The sequence below is a fragment of the Raphanus sativus genome, chromosome 2 (assembly GCF_000801105.2).
Source record: "Raphanus sativus cultivar WK10039 chromosome 2, ASM80110v3, whole genome shotgun sequence".
NCBI classification, from domain to species: Eukaryota; Viridiplantae; Streptophyta; class Magnoliopsida; order Brassicales; family Brassicaceae; genus Raphanus; species Raphanus sativus.
In genome coordinates this window covers 6312969-6333578 of record NC_079512.1, presented here as the reverse complement: position 1 = coordinate 6333578, position 20610 = coordinate 6312969, and the positions used below count along the sequence as shown (strand labels likewise).

General features: G+C 34.5%; 2 protein-coding genes and 1 pseudogene across 2 annotated transcripts; 2 read left to right on the top strand and 1 right to left on the bottom strand.

Annotated features, from left to right (window-relative positions):
• Positions 1-12437: 12437 nt before the first annotated feature.
• Positions 12438-13431, top strand: LOC108841814 (uncharacterized). The gene is made up of 3 exons (XM_018614580.2): positions 12438-12954; positions 13043-13124; positions 13207-13431. The coding sequence occupies exons 1-3, from the start codon at positions 12841-12843 to the stop codon at positions 13380-13382; spliced, it is 372 nt and encodes a 123-aa protein (XP_018470082.1). The 5' UTR covers positions 12438-12840; the 3' UTR covers positions 13383-13431.
• Positions 13432-13494: 63 nt separating this feature from the next.
• On the bottom strand, positions 13495-14200 carry LOC108841815 (30S ribosomal protein 3-1, chloroplastic-like; annotated as a pseudogene).
• A 4390-nt stretch (positions 14201-18590) lies between these two features.
• Positions 18591-19917, top strand: LOC108840223 (probable carboxylesterase 6). Its single transcript, XM_018613057.2, has one exon. The coding sequence runs from the start codon at positions 18742-18744 to the stop codon at positions 19747-19749; it is 1008 nt and encodes a 335-aa protein (XP_018468559.2). The 5' UTR covers positions 18591-18741; the 3' UTR covers positions 19750-19917.
• Positions 19918-20610: the final 693 nt, after the last annotated feature.

The window sequence follows — 20610 nt, the reverse complement described above, 5'->3', positions numbered from 1 at the left end:
ACATCGGAAGTTTGTAGCAAATTGAGTTTTGTGTGTGGTTATAATCTTTTTATAACATTCTGAATTTGTTTATTTTGCTATAGATTAAATGCTATATGAAGCAGTTGCTGCTTAGCTTAGAACATTGCCATAGCTGTGGTGTGTTGCACCGTGACATCAATGGATCAAATTTTCTGCTAGATCGTAACAATAATCTCAAGATTTCTGATTTTAGTCTTTCTACTTTTACCAACGGAAACAGTCTCTGACTAGCCGTGTTGTGACCATGTGGTACCGCCCGCCTGAGCTTCTGCTCGGTTCCACAGACTACGGAGTCACGGCTGATCTGTGGAGCACATGATGCATACTTGCTGAGCTCTTTACTGGAAAGCCTCTTCTTCCCGGAAGAACAGAGGTGTTTTTCCACTATGAACCCATTTAAAATATAATGTCAGAGAAGAAAATGGAGATATTAAAGTAGAGTTTTATTTCTGGTATGAACAGGTAGTACAAATTCATAAGATCTTTAGACTCTCCGGATCACCTTCTGAGGAGTATTGGAGAAGATCAAGATTTCAGCACGTGGAGCCAGAAGCACATGGAACCACATCCTCTGCCCTTCAAAGCGAGGTTCTGATTTATGAACTATTCTAGATTCGGTCTTCAATATTTACGTACTGACATTTTTTTCCTCAGTTCTTTACGACAAAACCTTTTCCAAGCGACCCATCAAGCTTACCAAGATATCAGCCAAGGAAAGAATTTGATATCAGGCTTTTTAAAGAGGAAGCAAGACGGTAAGATTAAGATCATTCTAACCCTTCGGGTTTGTTTATTAGAACCATCTCTGTGAACAATTAAAACACATCCAATGGTTCTCACTCAGTGAACTTTGGACGTCCGAAACCGTACTTCTTCCCGCGAAAACTCGGAATTAGCTTAGCTCGAACCTTGATCTGTTGCTCGAACTCTAATACACTGTAGCGCTCGTTGCGGGACTTAACCCAACACACTCGAACCCAGAGCTAGCTGGTTCTCCCCGAAATGCGTTGAGGCGCAGCAGTTTTTGGAATGCCCCAAATTCCACCTGAGCATCCAAATCTGGATCAATACCAGCAAAAACATCTCAGTTTAGTCCAAGTTTTTTTGTTTCATCGCGGGGTAGAGCAGTTTGGTAGCTCGCAAGGCTCATATGAGCAGAAGGAAAGGTTCGAGCAGTAAACAGAATGAACAAAAGAGGTTTTCAAAAGAATCAAGAGCTCTACCTGCTCCTGGTGCCAATGCAGAGTTACTGGCATCAATATAGGTATCTTTCAAGACTTTTAGATGCATACATGTGTATATGAGCCTATGCTTTCTCTATCTTATTTCTCGGATTGGATTGTTTTATTTTCTATCTTTATTTACAGAAACGACTAGGGGAGACTAACCAGACAAGCATGAGCGAGACGTTTAATCCAGAGGTAGATTCTGGCTCTGGCTTCCGGATCGAAACCACACAACAATCCCTACCCAGTTTACACAAATGGTGACAATCATCCTAACGGGTCAAGCCATCTGAGAACACGACGGTCCTATGTCAGACATTAGATAGCATGACTGTAAAGATATTTAGAGACAATATAATAAAGCATTAACATATTAGTATCATCGGTACAAGAACTAAGAACTAGGCTCTAGCTACGAATGATGCTCATGATGCTCATAGATGCTACTCTCTATGTTTTATGTGAAATGATACTGACGGTATGAGTGACAATTTATATCTCCTATTGAAGACTGGTTTACAAGCAAGAATGGATGAGCCACTTTAATAAAAGCACATGCATGAAACAAGACAAAGCAAACGAAAGCTGACTTGATCAAAAATAGTGTGTGTAATTATATTTTTATATTTAATTTTTAACATATATATATATATATATATGTGTGAAATTATATTATGTAAATGTAAATAAATATAATTGAAAAATGTGCCAAGCCACCGACGGTTTTAGAAAGTTATTCTACTTACAATCAAAGTAAAACAACTGACAAGGTAAGAAAATAATATATCCACAAATTTTAATGGTGAAACAAGCATCTGAATAGAAATAAAATAATAAAATAGATAATGAAATTTGTTGTAAATTTTTTAAAAAATTAAAAATACTTATAATTAGTAATAATTAATTCACTAAAGATTAATGGTAAAATATATATGATATGTAAGTACATCTTGCTAATACAAAAAATGAAAACATTGTTTTGATGATATATTGATAAATGTGAAGTTATTATATTCAAAAAATATAAAATGGTTTTAATAAATTATGTATTGAATTTAAGAAGTGAATTATGCTTTTAATAATGAAAGGCTAAAATATTTTAAATATATAATTTCATAATATGAAAGAAAGATCAATAAAAAGTGACTATATGATTTAAAAAAAACAAGCTGATAAAAAATAACACCACCATAATAAAAATAGAATATACTCTCATTCAAATCATTAAAAAAAATTAGTTAACTTCAACGAGACTAAAAATAAATCTTTTACAAAAAAAAAATTAATAGTAAAAATTACAAAAGAATAAATATACTAATCATATAAAGAACAATTTATACAAAATACAAAAGCAAAATTTTTAAGAAAAATATAATTGTAGAACAAAATATATAAAGAACATTTAAAACTATTGCTAACAAGCATAATATATGTTATCACATATAATCCCTCTTCACCTAAAACTTTCTAAAAGAAAAAAAAATATATTTTTATACACATTTGTTTTGCAAATGAAACCAAAAACATAACACAGAATCATAAGAAAATAATAATTTAGATTACAATAATGTATATCTCGTCCGTAGGGCGGGCCGACCCTAGTTATTTTATAAACAGCTGATTTTATTCTATTTTCTGAATAAGTTTTTAATTAATACTATTTCATTCATTCTCATCTTTTATTGGTAGAGTGTCTTTATAAAAGTTTAAGTTATTTTGCATATTAATTGTTATATAGTTTGATAAGAGCATTACGTTTAAGTTGGCTTATAGGGCAATGGATAACATTAGACTGGCACTGGTAAAGGACATGTTTCTAAAAAGATTTTGTTAAATTTCTTCAAGATCTAGGGTCCAAGATCTTCTTAAAAATGTTATCATTCAACAAATGCACAGGTGACTGAAGAATATATGCAGAAAAATGTAGCATTGTTAAGGATCATGATCACGTATCTTTAAGGTGAATTTGTAGAACAAAAGTTGATATTTTTCTTAACTATTTGATATTTTTGAAACTACGAATCTTAACATGTCACTATTTTGTTTATTTTGGTTTTATCTTATCTTACACAATTTTTTTATTAAATTGCCAAGTAGCCAGTTTCTAAAATAAAACATAGAATATATCATTTTTTTTGATGAAATTTCAAATTTATTCATCCTTTTCGGGAACTGGCATTTACAAAAGAATCATATGTATGTTTTAGCTACTTTCCTATAAAAGTGAAAACTAAGAAAAAATAACTGTGGAGAAACCTTCTTACGAAGTGTGTGAAAACCATCTCTGAAGCAACCCTGCATACTTGTGTCCAGTTCTGTATTTCAAAGACGAAATACGGTTCCTCATCATCTTATCAATTTTCCTTCGCATGGCCTCTGCTGTTATCCAACTGGTGTGATGACGTCTTGCATTCCGCTCTCGCCATAGATGATAGATGGTCATCTGGAAGAGCATTTTTAAGAGGATGGTATCTAAAGTACCAGCTCTCTGTCCTTGAAGATTCTCTAGAGTCAGCTGCCAGTCAGGATCAATATGAGTACCTAGGATGCGATTCGCTAATCCATGCCAGACCGTGAAAGAGTACGGGCATGCAAAAAACAAATGGTCCCTTGTCTCATCTCTTTCGCCACATAGAGTACACTCTTGAATCATTTCCCAAGCGCGCATCCTGTCTCCCGTTGCGAGCCTGTTCCTGACTGCTAACCATGTAATAAAAGAAAACCGAGGAATCCCTTGCGCAAACCATACCACCCTGCTCCATTGCACTGTATCCTTTTTCACTCTTATATGCTCCCAGGTCTTAGTAGTCGAGAACTTTTCTTGGTAGTCATCTTCTCCCTGTTTCCAAAAAACGATATCTCTTCCTCGGTGGGGAGCAGGAACTGCCTCTGCCACAATGGTATCATATAAGCCATGGTAGTGACGACTACGCTGCCCACGAATGGCCCACGAATTCTGCTTTACTGCATCACTAACTGTAGCACGACGAGGCAGTCCTATATAGGTAGTTCCCACTGCTCCAGTTATATCGATCAGCCGCCCCTTGCCCAGCCAGTTATCAAACCAGAAGTATGTTGATTGCCCATCCCTAACCTCCATTTTGAAGAAACGGTAAGCCTCTTCTCGGAGCTTGAGGAGCTTTCTCCACATCCAAGATCCCTTCTGAGTATCCCTGACATCCCAAAATGAGCTATTCCGAAGTAAGTAGACCTTCACCCAGCAGACCCACAGTGATGTATGCTGAGTAAAAAGGCGCCAGATGAGTTTTAAGGCAGAGACCAGTGTGGTATCTCTTAACCTTCTAACTCCCAAGCCTCCCTCGTTTTTAGGATAACACAAATCAGCCCAGCTCACCTTAGCTTTGTGTGTTTGAGTCGGAGATCCTGACCACAGAAACGCACAACACATACTCTCTATAGTGTCTAGGCACTTAGATGGGAGAATAAATGCTGAACTCCAAAAGTGTACCGTACTCATAATAACAGAGTTGATAAGCTGCAATCTGCCGGCAAAGGACAAGCTCTTATTGGACCAACATAGCATTCTACTGCGCACCTTGTCTATTAGTGGCTCATAATCAAGAGGAGTAAGGGACTTAGTCGTTAAAGGCATTCCTAGATACCGAATCAGAAGGGTACCTGTGCTGATTCCCAGAGATGTAGCTGCTGCTGTAAGCGGATCCTTATCAGGTCCCGACGCAAATATGGTGGATTTAGTTGCATTAATATGCAACCCTGATATTTCCGCAAAATCTTACATAACCTCCATCACCCCCAGGAGCGAAGCCACTGTACCATCTGTAAAGACAACTATGTCGTCCGCAAAGCTCAAATGTGTAAGTTTAACCTCCTGACATTGAGGATGATACTGAAATCCCCCTGCCTCTGCTGCTTTGTTGAGGAGCTTAGAGAGCACATTACTGAGAATTACATAGAGGTACGGGGAGAGCGAGCATCCTTGCCTAATACCTCTTGCACTTGTAAAAAATCCCTCAAGGCTGCCATTAACTGATATAGAGAAAGCAGCAGTAGATATGCATAGACGTATCCAATGGACAAACTGCAGCGGTAATCCCATAACTTTGAGAACAGAGGTTATAAAAGACCATTTAACCGTATCAAAAGCTTTAGAGATGTCAAACTTGATGGCACTTCTCTGCGAATTGGTGGGCTTGTGGTAGCCATTAACCAGTTCTGAAGCTAACAGAACATTCTCCAGAAGCAGTCTACCCGTGATGAACGCACTCTGATTTGGCTCAATGGCATCAGGAAAGATAAGTCGCAGACGATTTGCAAGGACCTTAGAGATGACTTTATACATCAGGTTACAACACGCAATTGGTCGGAAGTCTTTCATCTTCTCTGCGTTCTCTGTCTTTGGGATAAGGGAGAGGATAGTAGCATTGATACCTGATGGCAAGAACCCAAACAAAAAGAAGGACTGAATAGCAGTGATGAAATCCTGTCCTATTACTTTCCAAGCCGCCACAAAGAACTCTTTGGTAAACCCATCTGGCCCCGACACTTTATCATTGGGCAGGGTCATTAGAGCTACATAGATCTCCTGTGCTGTAACCGGAGCTACAAGATTTGCAGACACAGCAGTGGGACAACGGTAAGTCAGCAGGCTTTGTAGGGACGCGAGTGGTATGTCCTCAGATTGCTCCTGCGCCTGAAAGAACCTTTGAAAATGAGCTACGGCTTCTTTTTTGATATCTCCTGGAACTGTAAGAACCTCCCCTTGCTCTGTGACCAGTCTGCGAATCGTGTTCCGTGCAGCTCTGCTTTGAACTGATCTGTGAAAGAAAGCGGTATTCTGATCACCTGCCTGAAGCCAACGAATGCAAGATATCTGTCTATAAAACTTCTCTTCAATTCGTGCCAGCTTATTCCACTTGTCTGAAGCTTCAGAAGCCTGCGCAAAATTCTCAGGAGAAGGATCTACCAAAACTATGTTTTGACACTCACACAGCTCCACAAATGCTTGCTTTGTTCTATTTGGTAAATCTCCATAATGCGTACGGTTGAGCGCTCGAAGGACCGGTTTCAACATCTTGAGCTTTCGGTGGAAATCAGATAGTGCAGTGCGAGAGTGGAATAGTCGTGTAGAGTTACTCCACGATTCCTGGACAGAAGGTATAAACTCCTCACTTTCAGTTAAGAAGTTAAAAAAACGAAATGGTCTCCTTGCTTCATCCTGGATCCCAGTCAATTTGACCAGACAGCGAGCGTTGTCAGAGACTCCTCCTGCATCAAAGTAAGCATGGGAGTTGGGAAAGAAACGCATCCAGTCTCCATTGACTAGCGCCCTGTCCAACTTTTTGCCTATTGGATCCTCATTTCTCTTATTCCACCAGGTAAACAAAGCCCCTCCATAAGCTAGATCAATAAGAGAACAATCCGTCACCACCTCCTGAAAAGCCCTCATACTTTGTTGATCACTCCGATAGTCCATACTTCGCGAGTGCTCCGATGACGACAGCGAGACATTGTAATCCCCCATCAGAATCCAAGGTAAATTCAGGTGAGCATAGACTTGCTGAGTTTCCCTCATCTCATTCCAAAGCTGTGTTCTCTCAGATGCTGTGTTAAAAGCATATATTGCAGAGCAAATGAACTGTTCACCGGTATCGGGAATTTGAATGGCACATGTAATCATCTGAGCACTCCTATGTAACAGCGTGACAACAACTTTATCAGGCCCTAACTGATGGTGATCGTAGTTAGTTATTGCATTCCATGATGGCATCGCAGCAGCCATACACTTTTGATAGTTCCCTTCTCGTACCCGTGTTTCCATTAGACAACCAAAGACCGGATTTTCTGACTGTATCCAACTTCGGAGAGCTCGGTGCTTGCGCGACATATTGAATCCGCGCATGTTCCATGAGAAAAAAGACGTCATAACTTTCTAACAGAAGTTTTTTTGGATGTTCCTTGTCGACCAGAGAATATATCATTGATTTTGAAATAATTAAATAAGTAATATTTTCTTTCATTTTTTTCTGGTTTTGACCTTGTGCATTATAGGTATTCGTTAAAAGTAAAGATATTTGATGACATCAATGTATGCAACACAAGTGATCAAAAAGAAGAAGAAAATCTGTTTATTCTACAAATGCTACACTAGTAAAATAGATTTTTAAAAGATGAAGCATATAGAGAAATACTATTAATGTTTAATAGTACAAGGCTCAATTTTCTTTTATTAGAAATTACCAATGTTAAAATACATGAAACAATGTTTATAATAAAATAGGAAAAGTACAAACTATACTTCCAAGCAATATAGAACACATTTTAGAAATCATCAAAGAATCAAACATGATAAAATAGTATAATAGTAGGAGGATTGTGTTCCATAAGTCAAATAGACCATCAAATGAAACAAAACAATACATATTGGGTTACACTTCAATTATATATGTATATAATATAATATAGCACAATAAACAAAGTGTTTATCTTCTTCGATCAATTTTTTTGTAACTCACGGCGATGGAAGAGAAGTGTGCATATGATAACAGTAGATGAGAAATTGCATCTAATGGGGGTGGTGGACGAAATTTTGTCGTTGATAATTAGGTAGAAGATAAGAAGATACAGTGGAAAGGGGTGAGACAGTGGCGAAACCAGTTACAGTCGCGACTTGGTGGTGATGATAGTGTTGATTGTACATGCGAAAAAATAGAACCGACAACCGGGCCTCGTGGTCTGGTAGTAAAAGAACCTCGGCTGAGGTACCCGCTATCACGAGTTCGAGCCCCGGCCACAGCGGATTTAACATGGTTTCCGTTTGGCCTCCAGGACTTTCTTCGCCAGTTCCGGTTGGACGCGGTGGGATAGTCGGACTAAGTGAAAGATCCGGATACCTGGATTATCAAAAAAATATATATATATAACCGACTGTATCAATTATTTTTAGGGGTAGTTTTGCAAATAAAATAGAAAATATGTTGAATATTATAGTCATTTTTTTAGTTAGTTGGTGATTATATTTTAGTCATCTTATGGTCATTTTTTTAGTTAGTTGGTACGTAAAAGCATAATCTTAACCACGCTCTGTGGTCGAGTGGTCAAGACATTCCGTGGATCCCTAAAGGATCCGAGTTTGAATCCGCATCACACTAGATTTTCACAGCGCGTAGTCACCGGGGTTTTCACATTCTTTTTCTGAGGAATGGTTTACCATTTTTTTAAAGCATAGTCTCTCTAGGGTTTTGGAATTTTTTTTAAAAACAGTAGTAATTTGCTATAAAAATAGAGCATAAATTGTGTGTGCTTTCATAAATGTATTTAATAAAGCGATTGTTATAGAAGTTAATAATTTATATATAAACTTATCATAACATATTAGTATATAATTAATAGTTTATTTATTTTAAATAATAGAGATATATTTATATTTATAATATATATTAATTTTTATTTTCTTGTTATTGAAAATAATGAATCCTATTTAATTATATAAATTAAAGTATATTTAAATGTGAAACATATTTTTATACAAAAATATTTTTGTATATAAACATAATATTTTTATATTATTAAATCAAATAAATTAATTATAGATAATTATTTTTAATTTTATATAATAAATGGAGATGTTCTACTAGAAACTCTATATTAGAGCATTGAACAAAAAAACATAGTTTCAAGCCGATGATCGGAGGCTTCTTCAGCTCCGACATCGGCTTGTTTAATTCGTTTTGCATCTCTTTTTTGGATCTGTTTTGTTTCCAGTCGCTGTTTTATTGCCAATTTATTTTGAATCTGGCAAGGTTTTTTATTGCTCTTTCGTATGCTTCTTCCAATTGGTTTGGAAAGATAAAACTTTCGGTTCAGTTGAACTGTTTAGAAAAGTTAATTGACAGATCTATTGCGGATGGTGGCGACGGGTCTTACCGGCTTCAATCGTTGATGGTTCTTCATTCGATGGTGATGGAGTTCTTGCTGCAAACTATGGTTACTTCGAAAGGCAGCATGAAGTTCTATGGAACGGTAATCTCTTTGACTCTGATAATAGAGCAAAATAGAGAGTTGTCTTATCTCGGTGGCTCCTACTGGAGTAATAAAAAGAGAATGACAATCGTTTTCAACTCACTCTGAAGCGTAGTGCTTTTGGATTAATATGAACGTTATCTCCTTTGAGGTTCGTCTATTCCAGATGCAAATATGAAGCTTTTATATGAAAAATCTTTAGTCATCCATACGCAAAATAGATGTGTTAGTTTATTTTGGATCCCTACTGGTGTATCTCTTTTCTATGTTGTTTTACTGGTTTTCATTGGTTAGAACTTTTTGATTTGAATGCTAATAATACAATTCAGAGACAAAAAAATATAGCAGCGGATGCAGAGTCATTATTAAATGGGGCACAACATTTTATTTCATTACGTCTAGTTGTAGGATTATAGAGCATTTCTTAAACTAAAAGTAGTTACTGCTGAAAAATAAAATTTTGTTGGGGACATGCTACGTTACATGGAATCGCCCATGAAGGTGCGTTTCTCGTTTCCGAAGCAGAATCGGAAGCGGAAGCGCTCGGAATCGTATGGAATCGTTTCGGAATCGCGTTTCCAGAATTGTGGTGTTTGGAAGCGTGACGGATGCGCACGGTTCGTATGTGGAAGCGTTGATGGTTGTAGATCGGAAGCTTGACGGTTATGTTGATGTGCAAAGAAGAAGAAGAAGAACTCTGTTCTATGGGCTTACTTAATTTAATTGATTTATGGCCCAACTTACTTTACTTTATTAATATATATAACAATAGAGTTAAAACTAAAAAAAATACAAGTCCATTCAACTTTGTACGTTTTTTTTTCTGAATAATAATCTAATGATAGTCTTTTTTACTTATTCGTTTTGTTTCATGTTGTTTGTATTATTCGGTTGCTGTGTATGAGTTAATTAATTGAAATGCTTTATTTTTCAGTTTCAAAGAAATATAAATATACATAGATTTACATATATATTATTATATTTTTTTCTTTGTAACTATACATATTTATTTTATTTTAGTTATAATATATGAATTATGCACTAGATTTTACTAATTATAATATTTTATTCTATATATTAATTTTTGTGTTTAATATATATATATACGCTTCCAACATGTACCCGCTTCCTAAATATTTTTAAATATACGTTTCCGCGTTTCCTAATGTTTCCGCTTCCGCGTTTCCACTTCCATTTCCATGTAATATATGGGACATGTAACCTTTCTCATTTGTGCCTGCTCCTGCCACTGTTTAGAGAGCATTAGCATCTTATAAATATTTTTTTAAACGCCATTTTAATAATTATTGATTGAATAAAATGAACGCTATATTGATTTTGTAAAAGCTTTGCCAATAAACCCCAAGTCATTAGAGCATTTCAAACTCCACTCCATAATTTACTCCAAATTGAGAAATTGAGTTGAAAATGGAGTGGAAAATGGAGTGATGACCAAAAAATAAAAGCATTACTCTATTTGTGGAGTAATGTTTTTATTTTTCGGTCATCACTCCATTTTCCATTCCATTTTCCACTCCATTTCTCAATTTGGAGTAAATTATAGAGTGGGATTGGAGATGCCCTTAACATTGAGTTGTTTCTTTATAATTAATTATCTTCTTCGTTTCTCTTTAGCTTATAGATGTGATTTGTTTTCTTTTTTGGTACGGTGGGATCTTTCTTTTCATGCAATCAATGTGTCATCAAATAAAGCTTTTTACCTTAAAATTCAACTTCATTGTCTATATAATATAATACAATTTTCTTACTTGTGTTAGATTGCATCAGCATTACTTTATTTCTCACCGAAGTATCTCTAATATACTATATTAATGTAATTTTTCATTGTAATTAAAATTTAAACAAAAAATTAGATTAGTGATATAAAGCCATTTTGCTTGAGAGTTTCTCATATCTTGTTTAAAGGTTCTCAAACCATAATATCTCATCTTCTCTTTTACTTTTTCTATTTCATTCATTACTATATAATTCATTTTTTTATGGTTGAGATATTCTTCAATCGACGACGATGATGTCTTTAAGGTATTTCCAATCTTATTCCATTTTTTTCTAAAATGAAATACAAGTGATTATAGAGTAACACATGTTTCAATCTTACTATTTCATACTTCATAATGAAATTTACTCTATAAATAGATCAATTTATTTTTTGTTTTTTCATTACTCTATTATAGAATAAAAAATGAAGTAGAGTTAAAGTATTTTTACTCCATAATCAATATTACTCTATTTTGAAAGAAAAAAATAGAATTTTATATTGGAGATGATCTTACTGATGTAAGGCTCGTATATTTATGGCTACTCCAGATGTTTCTTTGGAGTTTGAACTTAAAGCATTGGTTTATGAACTTGATTTGATTCTCTCCGAAGTTGCAGGACACATGATTATACCAATTGGGACCAGTATATGAAATGGCTACTCTTTGGTTGCAACTTGCAAGTAACGTTTAGCTGGTAACAACTGATGTCTTGTGAAAATTGGGACCATTACATCAAAGCCATCATTTATTCTATTTTGCTATAACTAATTCGTTTGTTTACAGTCTGTGCAAATAAGCACGCAGTTTCGGTTCGTTCGGATATTTCGGTTTGAGTGGCTTAATTAGTTTGGTTAGTTCAAAATCTTACAAAAATTTATGGATAAAAATTGCTTCAGTTGGTTTGGGATTCAGTTATTTTGTTTTTTTTTTAAGAAAAAAATTTGTCGAATTTAATCTAAATTTTTGGTTTTAGCTAGATTTTGATTTAGTCTGGTTAAAGTTTTAAATAATTTCAGTTAGATTTGGTCATATTGGTTAGTTCGGTTAATTAGGTCCAAAATTTTTGTTTGTTCGATTAATTTGGTATATTTTTCTTTTTAAAAAACCAAGCTACTTAGCTACTGAAACAATGACTGACATTTTATAAAAAAAAAATTTCTGAACTTAACCGAAACGCATAACCATATCTGAAGAGAAAATAATTTTTTTTTGGTCCAATTCGGTTTTACTGATTTTGTTCAGGTAAGAACCTAGTCCTATGTGCAAAGACTATAAGAGCGCTTGTAATAAACCACTAGCTTTGATGAAAAGGTGAGTTATTTTATCTTAAACTCCTTTTTAACTTTGTACCTTATATCCCTTTTGTACTATTTATGATTGGCTATACCAAAGTGGGGTACGGAAACACAAAGGTAGAGAGCTAAATAAGTTTATTGAGAGTTAGTCAGAACTCAAAATCAATCCTTAGTGTGAATGACTTTGGTGGGGTTGCATTTTTGTGAGTGAAGCATCTTTTTCAAACTATGCAGAGGAAACCAAAGACTTTCTCTCACTTAGAAATATGTAGATTAAGTCAAGGATCCAAAGCATACTTGTATATGTCTGTCTTGTCTTGTGTGTTGACATGTCTCTTGCGTCTTTAAACTTGATTTTCTCTATAGAGTGAAGCAAAAGAAAAGATGGGCTTCTTCTGTCATCCACTCCCCAAGATTTGCTGATTCATCCTTTTCTGATAGCGACAATCTTCGTTTACCAATCTTAGATTCTTGATTCTTGTTTTATTTATCTTTCTTGTACAACGAGACACTGTTATGGCTTCTCTGTCTGAAATCGTCGAGAAAGAGCTTGTAGCATCACCAAGAAGCAAGCTTTCAATAACAAGTGAAAGCAGTCTAGCTTCTGTTGCATCCTTATCCATGCCCCTTGTTCGTAGTTACTCTTTCAACACTTCTTAGACTGATTCAACTTGTGATTGTTTTTTTGGTCTTGAGTAATGATTTTGTCTGTTATCAGATTCAGGAGATTGTTTTATCAGCAGACATCCAATGTACTAACTGCCAGGAGAAAATCGCTGACATAATGTCGAGGATGATCGGTAAGACATAGTTAACTTGTCTTGGTTTTGCTCCTTTCTCTTAACAGTCTTTTCCTCTGTTTTTCTCTGTTTCCTTGGAAAGCAAAAACATACTCGATATTGGTGAGCGTGTTGGAGAAGAAAGTGACACTGACATGTACATATTCCGGTGAACAAAAAGTCTCCAAATCATATTGTGAAGCTCTTCTCTGCAAAATGTCCACCTTTAAGCGTAGGATATTTCCTTCTTCCAGGAAACAACAACTCAATGTATCGTAGTGTTTGATTTTATTACCACCCTCTTTGCAATAAAATCACTGTTTAGATATGTTTGTAACAAGTAACTCTCAATAGCAAAATATCACAGACATGAGAAAAAGAAAAGAGATTATTAGGAAGTTAGATTGCCGCCACTTTGTTGCCAGATATTGATGATGTCAATGATCATCTTCTTCTGAGAGATCCATGGCTTAGCTTAAGCTCTTCCCAAGCATCTTTTCTTGGCCAGAACACGTATGGACTAAGTGGGATTGTTCCATGTCCAGGAACATGCTGGTCTAATCCTAATCCCATGTTCTTCTCCATCCACACAAACTTGAGAACCACTTTTTCCTTCTTTTCTTGTTGTTTCACAACCTAAACACAACAAATACGTTTTGTGAGTTTGTTTGAAACACAACAAAGAAGTAGAGTGTTGTTGTTATTTATTTGTTTTGGTTGTGGAGTGTGTGAAACATGAGTGACTGTTTCAGCAGTGAGTGTCACTGGCGCTACAAGAGCCACGATTTTCTTGTTTAAAGAGATGGGATTGGTGGATTGGTTATGGAACGATGGAGAAGAAGCTGTCACGGAGAGTTTTGGATGTTGAGAGATGAAAGAAGAGCAGAGAGAAGCAGATGAGAGTGATGAGTGGAGTGCCACTGATGGCATCATTTTTCTTGTTACTCTAGAGAGCAATGGAGATCTTTATGCAAATGGATAAAGGAGAAAATATGTTTGTAGTCGAGCTCCAAAGTGGTTGACCATTGATTATGAAATTAAATGTGTTTTGTTGACTTGGCCCATTATTTTGTTTCCAATTTTCTTTCCGAAAAAGAATAGAGATAGATTAGAATAATTTTTGAAAAATACTATTATAAAATATATATATATAAAAGATTTCCATCAAAAATATATACATATAAAAGTGGGTTGGAATTGTTTTTAGAATATTTCAAACAAATATGATTGAAGTTTATTTTTAATAAATTTCAATCATTTAAAAGGAGATCCATGAAAAAGAAACCTCTCAATAATGTTAGAGAAGCCAGAATGAAAGATCACTGATTCAGATGTGATGAATGGTTAAAATGTTTAGTTTTGAGAAGTTCTTGGACTGCGCATAGATTCTTGGTCATAAAATGCCTAATCTATCCGTTTTGTAAAGAATGCTATTTTAACTTTTTTAACAAATTAAGAAAAAGATTATAGTTTATTAATGTTTATATTGATTATACATATTCAACCGATAGTATTTGAAATAAATAAAATAATTTATAAAATTAATGCATTTGTAATTAATATTAAGTTCAAAGTTGCATTGAAATTTTAAAATGGTACTTTTATATATTAAGAAAAAATTGAAAATGACACACTTTCAAAGCAGTAAGAAATAAGTTAATACATTTTTTGAACTTGTTGAAGACTCTTTTCAGATAATTCTATAAATTCATTTAAGAAACTCACTTGTTGATTTATATCAAAAAATGATTAAAAATATACATATATTCAAACATTTATTTTTACTAAAATATTTTTCAATAACCATTATTAAAAAATGTTTTCTATATATATAAGAAAAATACAATACAAAGTCAAATTTCATATAGCAACTTACATTATGATTTTTATATTTCACATTAAACTTTTAAAATATAATATATGTAATTATTTACATGATATTAAAATACTATTAATTATATTTGTTGTGTTTTTGAAGGAAAAAATAGATTGTGAATTAGGAGTGGGTATTAGGGTATCCATTCAGATTCGGTTTGGGCATGTTTGGGTTTCGGGTTTTCGGGGTCAAAGATTTCAGTCACATTTGGATATTTTTAAATTTTATTTGGATTCGTTTCAAAATCTTTGCGGGTTTGTTCGGTTTCGATAATCCATTTAAATTATTTTTAAAATTCATTATATATTTTAAATTTCTCAAAATATATAAACAAAGTGATATATTACATATAAATTTGAATAACATATATCAGAATACCTGAACTTAACATATAAATTGGTTTGATTTAAATATGTGGATAGAGAATCAATAATTATTTTAATTATTTTTGGTGTTTTAAGTATACTTTAACTATTTAGATATTTACATTTGACTATTTATTCTAGATGTTTTTATATACATTAAATCTAAACGATAATATATATATATAAGTATATAAATCTATTTCGAATACATTTTGGTATCCGAAATACTTCGATTCGATCTGATTCTGTTTCAGATACTAAAATTTTGATATTTAATCAGTTTCTGTTCGTGTTTCATACTTCTTTTTGGATCGAGATCGGTTTAATTTTTTGGATTCAGGTTTTTTTCTCAACTCTAATATTAACATGAAAAACAACATATTTTATAAAACTATACACTCGCACGGGTGTACGGATCAAAATCTAGTTACTTATTGTGTTTATTCATTGTTCCCGCTTTATATTCTTGCATCCATTATAACAGGATGAACATAAACTCATGCTGCTTGACTTGTTGGTATCCATCGTTGCTTTTGGACACATCACATAAAATTATAGACAAAGCAATGATTTTTTTTATGCAGACGGAATTCGAGGGGAGGGGGGTTGGGAGAACAGAGCCGTGCTTACCTTCGTAGAAAAAGGCAGCAGACTGAGGCCTCCTACTTATAAATCAAAATATAGGGCTTTATTTATATATTCAACACACTAGTTCATTGTTGTTATAAGTGTTTGCATACATATTTATAATGAAATTGACTATCAATAAACATTTTTATTTATGCTATTTCTTTAGATTTTAGATACAAACGTACTAACAATATCTATCGTTCAGTTATATGCAAACATGCACTGGTGGGGGGATCAGTCTTTACCTTTGTTTTCACCGAACTATAGTCAGAGCTCAATACAATCTCAAGGAGAGACCATATTGCGATTGCTGCCTCCACTTTTGCTGCGAGCCGTGATTTTGTCAATACTTCGACACAAACGCCCCTTTGTACATTCTGTGGTTCCTCCATCGTTACATTAATCTCCAATGGCTTGGTTGAATTAATTGTATTGTTTATATGGTACGATAATCAGATTGATTTATCTGTATTAACGATTAGTCACATACATCTTAATAAACTATGTTATTTTTTTAGTTGTGTCGATCTGTGAATTAATCTATACTCTTTCATAATTGACACTCATATGATGTGTTGAATACTTTAGCGGATTAGTTAACACTCTCTGTGTGTGCGTGTCATCAAAGTAGTGTTCTCATTTTCGTTTCTAAGGAATCTCTCTTTTTTTAACATGTCTAAGGAATCTCTTTAAAAGACAAAAGAGCCAATATGGGAATTTTTCTTTTTCTTTTTCTATTTTCTGAATTGCATATTTTAGGACATCTATTACGTGTAAGGTGTAAACGAAGACTCAAAAGGCATCACCAATATAATAATAATGTAGTAATATAGTTGAAATGTATAATTAAATTAAAACTAAAAATGTATGATCCAAATGATAACATTTACGTGTTTCAATAATTTCCCAAGTTCTTTTAAAAAAAATCATTTTAAAAACTCGTTTTATTTTCTCCTTTTCACCTTTTTGTCATTATTTTAGTAATAAAAAGTCACTTTAATATTGACCTCAAAACTAACTTCAATTCAAATAAGTTGTAGCTAGATTAGAGAGTCAGTTTTCAATATATAACGTCAAGAACTTGGAATCTCAATACTGTTTTTGGAAGATAGCATTACTGTAAATTAAATCGGGAAAATTGGTAATATGGAAGCTTGGTAAAATAAATAAATTAATAACACCGGTTGTGTGTGTGAAAACTCTTTACAAGCGTTCCACTAAAAGTATTCGATTGCTACCATAGATAATGATGATTTAAGTTACACTATCAACTCTTCCAGTATGTTACAAAAATGGTTTATATCTTTGGTGAGATAAATTGTGTAGTGTGGGTCAGTGGGTGTAAACAGAGAGCATCAGCAAACCAGAAGTAAAGTCTATAACTGTGTTGTGAGCCACCTTCTTTATACGTGCCACGAAACCAAACAAACATGAAAATGGGTTTTGTCCCACTTTTGTCAACACTTTCAACCTCTTAACCTCTTATTATATACATTGTATATCCCACTTAATCTCATTCCTACTTGCCACCCTTTTGATTGGCTAACACATTTTAAACATCACCAATCAACTTTTACCACCCATACTTCAATCAACCATTTTCGTAATAACTTTAACAAATAACATTCAGTTTCACCATCATGCATTCATTGTTACACCATACTTACCAAATTCTACTTACTGTTACAGCAAGAAAAATCTCGCATTCACATTAATGATGCGTACTGTACATACAAAAACTAAACCATTAGTGATAGACTCAACATCTTAATTAAAGATGTTCCCTTACGACTTACGTATGTACATAATAAAATTATTTAAAAGATAGGTGCATGAACAATGAAGACAAAAGTGGGCGGTATCTTTTTGGTAAGTGCATTTTGACAAACCCATTCAACCAATCCCATATTTCTTCTGACTATATGCCGTTGAAAACTGGAAGACTATCTATCGCCACCACCACAATGTTTGATGTCTACGTGCCACACTTTCGTCTTACGAATTTTATCATACAGAGATTATATCACAAATATTTTTTTTTTGAAAAAAAATATATCACAAATATTTTCTTTTTGGTTTAATTATATCACAAATGTTGAATGGAAAATTTTAAGAGAATAATAATTTATATCCCTATAGTCCATCGACTAGCTTACAAAGAAATAGTCACGTTGAATATTTCCCTCCCGCACCCATTGGATGAGAACCGCCATTTTAAGTCTACTCACACGTTTCTATTATCTCAGCAGTGACGATATTTACGGAACTACTTCATGCATTAATTCTACTAAAATAAGAATAACAAAAAGATTATTTTTGCATAGGTCATCGGTGCGACTAATTCGAAGGGAAGATTAATCTATACCTCTAATCTTCAGATTATCATTTTTGTTGCTGACAGAACAATTATTATATCAAAGAAAATCACGTGGCACAACCAGTCCTAGACATTAACTTCACTATATGTAAAGAGAATCATATTTTTTAGCTACCATAATAAATAACAAACAGAGTAGTAGCCCACAAAAATAAATTTAGTTTCAATATTAATACTATTTTGATGAATAAAGTAAAGTTGGAACTATTTTCAACCTTACCCGTCTCAATCACCCTCCATTATAATTTATACATCCTCCTTCAAGAAAACTACAAACATATCAAATCTCCAAACTCTATTAAATGCACTCTCTTTCTCTTCTATCAACATTCTATTAGAAGCTCTATTTTGTCACGAAACTGCACAAAACCATACTTGAGATCAGAAACAATGAGAGCAACCACAGTGACCCATGTGACGACCATTAACCCTATTAACACCAACATTCATGGACCGGTCATAGACGAAGTGGAAGGCTTAATAAGATTTTACAAAGACGGTCACGTGGAACGATTTCAACTCGTGCCATGTGTGGGTCCGTCACTACCCCTGGATCTCGGTGTGGCTTGCTCTGATGTTCACATAGACAAGTTGACTAACATATGGGCACGTCTCTATGTCCCACTGGTGACCAAGTCTTCGCCGGTCTTTAACTCTAAGCTCCCTTTGCTTGTCTATTTCCACGGTGGAGGTTTCTGCGTCGGCTCGGCTTCTTGGTCGTGCTACCACGAGTTCTTGGCCAGGTTGTCCGCTAGCTCAAGGTGCATAATCATGTCTGTAAATTACCGTCTAGCCCCTGAGAATCCTCTTCCAGCAGCTTACGAAGATGGAGTCAATGCCATTATTTGGCTCAAGAAAACAAGAAAGGATAACTTGTGGTCCACGCTATGTGACTTTAAGAAGATATTCTTGGCCGGAGACAGCGCCGGAGGCAACATCGCACACAATGTCGCCGCGAGATTGCGAGCCGCTGACGCTCTTATACAGCCATTGAAGATAGAAGGAACAATCTTGATCCAGCCTTTCTTCGGTGGGGAGGCGCGTACGGAGAGCGAGAGGCGCGTGGAGAACAATGCAAAGAGCTCAGTGCTGACACTTGCGGCCTCAGACGCGTGGTGGAGGCTGGCTTTGCCAGGTGACGCAAACAGAGAGCATCCGTATTGTAAACCGGTGAAGATCAACACGAGGACGCTGGTATGCGTGGCGGAGATGGATGTGCTGATGGATAGAGAGATGGAGATGTGCGATGGTAGTGAGAAAATGATCAAGCGCGTGGTGTACCAAGGCGTTGGTCATGCGTTTCAGATTCTTGGAAAGTCCCAGCTTGCTCACACGATGACTCAAGAGATGTTATGCCACATCGACGATTTCATCCACCAATGTGATTCTTCTATTTAGTTATGTACTTATGTATTTTCCATGTATCTTTTTTTTTTTTTGTGGTAGCTCTTATATGTGTATATCTTAAATTGTTTTCATGTTCCATAAGCTGTAGATCATAGGAACTAATATGCATTTCGGTTTGGATCTTTTGGTTTATTAAGAAAATGAATTTTATTGAAGTTCCACACATCTTTACAAAAAGTCTTTAATTTTGGTATAAATGATATAAATGTGTTAAGTTTATTGTTTAAAAGACTTGCGTGCATGTTATTGGATTAATGAATGAGGACAAACATTCTTTTTATCGTTAACTGAAGAAGGAAATATCAATTGAGGATCATGAAAAATGTCTGATGCCAAAATATAAGTTTGTACTATTTATAACTGAAAAAACGAAGGAAAGATATATAAGAACACCTTAATCACAAATATTCTTACTAGAATTTTACTTTAAAAAGTTAATAAAAATGAAGTAAGAGAGGAACTAAAAACAAATTTTCTATTTAGAACTCATGACGTCTACACATTTATCGAATGATTTATAAATAATTTCTTTTAAACATAATTTAAACTGATAATAAAATAGTACTGCTATAATCATATTTTATGTTTTAGATATTATTTTGAATTTTTGATCGTTGGAAATGTTGCATTAAATAAATTTATACCCCTTGGAAATAAAGAACCGAACCAGACAATTGTGCATGGTGGCGGACAAATGGTAGACAAAAGCCTAGTTCATGGTTATCAAGGCAACCTCATTTTCTCTTCTTTCTCCTATTATTACAACCTATGAATTTTGGCGTTATCCTAAGACACAAACATTGAGCATTCCATTTTGATTTCCAGTTTCTGTCTCTTGAAAATGATGCAAAA

What these genes read in the sequence shown, in the direction of transcription:
- LOC108841814 (XM_018614580.2), top strand. Translation starts at nt 12,841, where the DNA reads ATGGCTTCTCTGTCTGAAATCGTCGAGAAAGAGCTTGTAGCATCACCA. An exon ending in CATCCTTATCCATGCCCCTT is followed by an intron (nt 12,955 to 13,042) that starts GTTCGTAGTTAC and finishes GTCTGTTATCAG; the next exon opens with ATTCAGGAGATTGTTTTATC. An exon ending in CATAATGTCGAGGATGATCG is followed by an intron (nt 13,125 to 13,206) that starts GTAAGACATAGT and finishes TTCCTTGGAAAG; the next exon opens with CAAAAACATACTCGATATTG.
- LOC108840223 (XM_018613057.2), top strand. Translation starts at nt 18,742, where the DNA reads ATGAGAGCAACCACAGTGACCCATGTGACGACCATTAACCCTATTAAC.